At 44.5% G+C, this 6,981-nt stretch overlaps 1 protein-coding gene across 2 annotated transcripts in view; it reads right to left on the bottom strand.

The window, feature by feature from the left end:
• Positions 1-1,026: 1,026 nt before the first annotated feature.
• Positions 1,027-6,981, bottom strand: part of ACADSB (acyl-CoA dehydrogenase short/branched chain) — a 40,801-nt gene continuing 34,846 nt past the window's right edge. For both annotated transcript variants that reach the window (XM_082722725.1, XM_082722724.1), the window contains 2 exons: positions 5,382-5,481; positions 1,027-4,458 (listed from right to left, as the gene is read on the bottom strand). In XM_082722725.1, the coding sequence (XP_082578851.1) occupies positions 4,388-4,458; positions 5,382-5,481 (171 nt within the window). In that variant the 3' untranslated portion in view covers positions 1,027-4,387. The remainder of the gene's footprint in view (positions 4,459-5,381; positions 5,482-6,981) is intronic.

The raw sequence follows: 6,981 nt of genomic DNA, 5'->3' as shown, positions 1-6,981 counted from the left end.
TGGAGGGGGGCATCTTCTGGCGTTGCTTTAGTGCCCTTTTCAGTACTTTGCTCCCCTTCCGGTTGCATCTCTCCCTCGCCCTGCCCATCCCACTCCCAGTCCTTCTCCCAGGACACGCGGGCTCCCACCACCCCTGCTGGGTCGTCTCACACCCCTCTTCCCAGCTAGCTTCTCCGTTTGAAGAGAACCTCATCGGCCAGGCTGCCCAAGTCTGCATCATCTGTCATGAGCCAGCCAGCATCTTATTTAAGCTCCCCACACCTCAGCCTCCTGGTCTGTCAAATGGGCTAACAGGAAAGCCTACCGCACGTGCCAAGAGTGTAGAGTAATGGCTGATGAGAGCCCAAGGGATGTTGGCACTCAGCGTCACCCTTCTAAAGGATCTGAAGAAATACTTATGCATGGGGTTGACCTTGGTCCTTTCCTATTCAATCTCTGTGTGAGGACACACTAATGAGAACAGAAAGACGACACCAGGGATGAGCACACGTTCCAGTAACTATCCAGTCTTTCTCAGCTCAGTGTGACACTTGAGACCCCCGGAGGCCATGAATGCTTGACACGTGCCCTTGAGTGACAAAGGAAGAAATGGACTGACATTTAGATTTCCAAACTAATGTAGGAAATAACAGGGAACAGACAAGCTGAAGCCTCCGATGGCGTGAGGCTAAGGTATATCACCGAGTACCAGGCACAACAATACAAAGTTTCCAAAAGCAGTCCCAGAAAGCGTAGGCATAAATGTCAGAAGACGGGACCTCTCTACTGGAGAGCAGCTTTAGCAAAAATAAATAAATAAATAAACAAAAGGGTCCTCTGGCAAACTTTTCTTTAGCTTCAGAAATTAAACTTGGCCTCCATTGGAAGACCCTTTCTCAGAAAACAAACGAAAGTGGCTTACACGAGACGCAAGATCGCAGCTTGGGAAACACAGGTGTTCTGTATTTCACAGGAAGACGACCTTATTTTGTGACTTCATCTGTATGCTTAACAGTTTTGTTTCATCAGAGCAGCAAAACCCTCCAGTTAACAAGTGCTATATTTTTTTTTATTCTCCACAGAATTCTGATTTTGTAATACTGAATAGCCTGCTTGATACATACCACGAAAACGAAACTTTCAATTTATGAAAGATCAGCGGAAGTATATCAGCAAGGTGATTGGCAGGTGATTAATATATATGAATAATGACAGCGATCAATGGCAATACTTTCAAAATGTTAACTCTTTATCAGTTAAACCTAAAATAATTCACCAAGAATACTGAAGTTTAACAAGACTGAAATCCAAAATTTGTCGAATAGAGATGATGTTAAATTGAAGGCAGGGCACTATACTGGGAGCCAGTACATTTGGACTCTTGTCTTGTTTTGTCCCCGCTTGAGGACCGAGGGTGAATGTTCTGGGCTATGAATCCTTTCTGTTCAAAATGAGCGAGTTGGGGGCGCCTGGGTGGCTCAGTGGGTTAAAACTCTGCCTTCAGCTCAGGTCATGGTCTCAGGGTCCTGGGATCGAGCCCTGCATTGGGCTCTCTGCTCGGCGGAGAGCCTGCTTCCTCCTCTCTCTCTGTCTACCTCTCTGCCTACTTGTGATCTCTCTCTCTCTCTCTCTGTCAAATAAATAAATAAAATCTTAAAAAAAAAAAAAAATGAGCAAGCTGGCCGGATCGTTCTCTAAGGTCTTTCTAGGTTTAACTTTCCCTGACTCTGAAGCCTTTGACACTGAGTCACTTTCATGTTGTAAAATAAGTAAAATCTCTAACAATACTGACCTGGCTGTTGGGGGGGGTCCAGCTTCCCCCACACAAATACAGCCCAAGCGGCTCCTTGGTGTTTGGGTCACCGAGAACCACGGAGGCCCAACCCTCAAATTAACAAAGACAAGCGACAGCCCTCAAGAGGTGAACATGTTCATCCTCCATGAGACACTAACTCGGGACAGACAGTTTACAGACCCCAAAGTCATGGTTATTAAGAAAAGATGTAAGGGAGGGGGGGTGCTGGGGTGGCTCAGCTGGTTAAGCATCCAACTCTTTTTTAAAGATTTATTTATTTGGGAGAGAGAGAAAGAGAGAGAAGCGGGGAGGGGCAGAGGGAGAGAATCTCCAGTAGACCCTCCACGGAGAGCTGAGGCTGCCGCCGGCCTGGTCTCGTGACTCTGAGACCATGACCCAAGTCAAGATCAAAAGTCAGACACCCAACCAACTGAGACACCCAGGCACCCCAAGGGTCCAACTCTTGATCTCAGCTCAGGTCTTGATATGAGTTCAAGCCCTGCGTAAGGGAAGAGCTACGGGGAAACCCCACAACATCCTCTTTGGGAGAAGGTAAAATAACACGATGATTCTTTAATAAAAGAAGATAGATACATTAATATAATACCCAATTAATTTTCAACTGGATTTTGTGAACATGCACAATATATACACACCATTAGAATTTTATCAGGACAAGATACAAATTCAAGGTCTGGGTCCACTCAGGAGTTTCTCCAACACTGCTAACTTGAACACGAGGTATATTGTAGTTTCTCACGTTTAGGACTGCACAGGAGCCCGTCGGGACTTTCTTCTACTAATGTTGGCTTCTATAGCATTATTTGTAAAGTTCATCCTTTTTACTATAATCATAGAAATTAAAGACGTCCAGTCCTGTTTTAGGGCATTTCATCTACTCCCCTACTTTCCTTATCAGACCATACTGTCTTTTTGTTTGGAAAGACTGAATAAATTAGTTTCTATCCTCTCCCTATTTGAAAGTCAAGTAGACTTTATCTCTTTTGATCCAAGGTCTAAATTTGTCTTTATTTCTTCCTGATATTTTAAAGTAATCCTCTCTCTATTGTATTTACCAATTCTGAATATTTAAATGTGTTTTGCATTATAGAAATTAAGCCAATTCAAGAAACATGATTGTGCCAAGCAAAATTACTCTAAAAATGTTGTTTTCTTAATAAACACAATACTCTCATTTATGTACTAAAATGCTTCCCATTGAACAGTAGTGATTGTGAGCCTTGAAACATTTTTCAACATCTCTAACCCATGTCACCTTTTCAGAAAACACAAACCTCTAACCACTCTAATGTCTACCTCCTGGAGGGGACTTAGCATATGCACCCTGGGTGGGAGGGGGACGGGGTCCTCTTCTCCTGATTGAGAATCCTCGATACTGAAGAAACAGTATAGCCAGTATTTTGTTGAACTTTGCCTTTCTATAATCTGTACTGTGAAACAATAGATTTTTGCCTTCCCAGATATAAAATTATTATATTATTTCTTATATCACCAAATATGTTTTATCAAACCCTATAGGCCCCTTCTCTCATTCCTTGTAAGATTCTGATATACTTCTTTACAGGAACAAGGTTTCTCCCTCTTGAGTATCACTGAACCAGAACACAATTTCTGCATTACTATTCATGATCAGGCCCAATAATTAAGTTTGAGGAAACACTATTCAATTCAAATATAGAAAGAAATGACATTGAAAAATAATGCACAATAAGAATGAATATTATAATACTGAATATGTTTTGATTACAATACCAATACCAAACTATTTTAACTTTATGGTTGAAAACTAATAGACTTGTTTGGAATTTTTTTTTTTTTAAAACTGGGCTCCATGCCCAACACGGGGCTTGAACTCACAACCCTGAGATCATGAGTCATGTGCTACTCTACCAACTGAGCTAGCCAGGTACCCCAAGAGACTTGTTTTTAAAATGATCTGCTGAAATCATCATGAAATGCATCCTTTATGCAGGTCAATTACAGTAACAAATTATATTGCTTTACTCTCTTAAAATAACGTCTGCAGTCATATGATCTATAGAACCATACACTTATTTTCCACCCGCTTCCAGACATTCAGAACTAGAACTTTCAGATTTTTCTTTTTTTAACTTTAACTTTTTTTTTAGATTTTTCTAAATACATTTTCAGTTGCTACCTACTTTAGAAACTTAGGATTGATCTATAGAATTGTCAACTGTGACAAAATCTTCTCTGATTCTAAAAAATAAAAATTTAACAGGAATATAAAATAGCCATGTCTGTAAGTAATACTTCAAATGCATTTTTCCAAATGCTGACAAAGTGAAACGTCTGCCTGCCCTGAAGCTGGAATGATTAATATGTACACAACTCTAAAAATAGTTCTGGAAAAATACGGATGCCTTTCTTCCCAAATTTGAAAAATGATTTCCTGTGCCTCTGTGATGCAGCCCAGAACAAGAGATCAAACAGCAAAGGTCTACCCCAAGCATCATGACTAAGGACCTAAACAGAATGCTTCGATGCTGTGGAGGTTTACTTCCCCAACAAGGCACAATAGTTTAGAATGTTCTACCAGCGAACGGGGGAGAGGACCCACTCCCTCGGATGTCAGTATTCTGCGCCGATGTGCTTTGCGATGGTGTTCAGCTGGATATTTGAAGCTCCTTCATATATTGTGCCTTAAACAAAATGGAGTGAAAGGAACAATTAGTGCTCCCATGGCCACACGTCTGTACAAGAAATCACTCTCACATCTCCCCTTTGTGATTGCTATAGAATTGTCCCCAGTTGGGGTACCTGGGTGGCTCAGTTAAACTTTTGGCTTTTGGCTCAGGTCCTGATCCCAGGGTCCTGGGATCGAGTCCCGTGTCAGGCTCCCTGCTCAGCGGGGAGCCTGCTTCTCCCTCTGCCCTTCCCCGGCTCATTCTCTCTCTCTCTCTCTCAGAAATGAAATAAATAAATCTTTTAAAAAGAACACCCCAACTGTCCCCAGTGACACTCCATGCCCTTGAATATGGTACTGTATGACAAAGTCATTCTGCCTACGACATGTTAATATTCATTTGGAAACTGGATTCTGATTCCAGAATCAGTAGGAAACACCAAAGTTGTTCCTCAGCTATCTGTACGTAAGCCTGGACTGTCCCTCAGGAACAGGAAGCTTTGAAAGCCCCTCATTTTGAGCTCCCCACCTGGTAGTGGAGCATCAGAACACTCAGGCTTGATCAGGCATGAAGCTTCTGGAATTGGAACTTTGCTTCAAAGATCGGCATTCAACGCATCAAATGTATTAATGTGTTTAGGAAAAGAAAAATTACAACAGCTGATTTTGTTGCACTTTTACTAAAAGGCCTGTGGATTCATTTAAAAAGGCAACTTGAGGTTTTAAAATATATAAACATCCATCTTTTTCTTGAAGGAAGGATGCGGGGGAAGGAAAACCAACCGCAGAGAAGAAGACAGCCAGTAAACACGACATGGAAGAGATTCCACTGCCTTTGCTCAAAGATTTCAGTAGCAGAAAATCAAACACAGACAGCAGCCCCAACAGCCACAGAGGCGAATAAAAGAAAACAAAATGAAACGTAAAAAATCTATTTACCGACTTTCGCATCTCGGAAGTATTTTTCCACAGGGTAATCTTTGGTGTAGCCGACTCCTCCCATCCACTCGATACACTTACTGGTTGTGAGGCCCGCCACCTGCCAAAACCAAGCGGCAGAGGACCTGCTGAAACCACAAAACCGATGCACCATAAACACTCCTGCAGAATATTCTAGTGATGCGGGTTCACGGCTACCGGCAAGTGGAAGGACTGAAGTGACCTTGTAAGACAGCATCGTCTCTTCAGTCTCCTTCCCTATACAACTAATGCAAACTGTCCTATTAATTCACAAAATTCCCATTTTCTTAGGAAAATTAGGGTATTGATCAGACCCAATCACATGCTGCCAACAGGCATTGTTTATTCAGCAAATATTTATCAAGGGCCTTCTTTCGATCACACACTCTGCCAGCCGCTGGGTAAACCACAGTGTGGCGGGGGCGTGGCCGGTCACTGTCCTTTTTGGCTCACACGTCCAACTAACAATTACAGAAACAAGTAAACTCTACGGGGTCATAGAAGAGCCGGTTAGGAAAGCTGATGTTGATTTAGGGGTGGGGGGAACGTGTGAGGAAATGACAGCTTGTTGAGCCCCAAAGGACTAGTTAGGGGACATTTCAAGTTGAGGAACATGTGGGAGGGCTTCAAGAGGAAAATGGGTTTATCAACCTCAGGGACCTGAGGGGGGCCGTGCACGGGGGTCAGGGCAAACTGTGAAGACATTGGAGAGGCAGGCAGGCGGGCCTCACGATGGCAGGCCGACTGAAGACTGTAACGGACCCCAAAGGCGTCTGCATGCTGATCCCCAGAAACTGTAATGTTTGCACCTTACGTGGCCATGGGGGCCCACAGTTGTGCTAAGTTGAGGGCTTTGAGATGGGAGATGGTCCCGGATAGCCTGGGTGTGCTCATCGGCATCACAAGGGTCCTCTTAAGGGAAAGAGAGAGGCAGGAGAGCCAGAGCCAGATTTGAACGCGCTACCCCGAGGGCCTTGAAGGCGGAGGCCGGGGCTGTTGAGGGGGAGAAGGCGAGCATCCTCCAGAAGCGGGAAGAGCGAGGAAACAGATTCTCCCCAGAGCCTCCGAGAGGCAGCTCTGCTGACACTTTGATTCTATCCCAGTGATAACTCAGACTTCGGAACTCCAGAGCCACGAGATGAATACAACTGTATTGCTTTAGGCCACTAAATTTTTGGTTAATTTGTTAAAAGCCTCAGGAATTGAATACAAATATTGTTCCACGTGCTGTGAGAAGCCACGACAGTTAAGCGGGGGCGACCTGGGCTCCTGGACATTCTGAAAAGGGAAGACTGGACTGGAGGAAGAAGCAAGAGGCCCCGTGGAACAGCCGGAAGGTGAGCGGGGTCCTCTGGTCGGGAAACACCGTGGCTCGGACAACAGGGGGCAGCGGACAGGCGGAGAAACCTGTGAGTGCGAGAAATGCCCAGGCCGGATCCTCCAGCGGATGATGGGATTCCAGGCCGGGATGAGGGGGACGAGGGTGTCAAGGAGGCTCAGGCCTCTGACCGGTACAACGGGGCGGGCGGGTCCAGTGGAAACCGGACCTATTAGTCTGGAACTCAGATGGGAGGCAGAG

This window comes from Mustela nivalis, assembly GCF_964662115.1.
Source record: "Mustela nivalis genome assembly, chromosome: 2".
Lineage (NCBI taxonomy): Eukaryota > Metazoa > Chordata > Mammalia > Carnivora > Mustelidae > Mustela > Mustela nivalis.
This window is presented reverse-complemented; position numbering and strand designations above follow the sequence as displayed.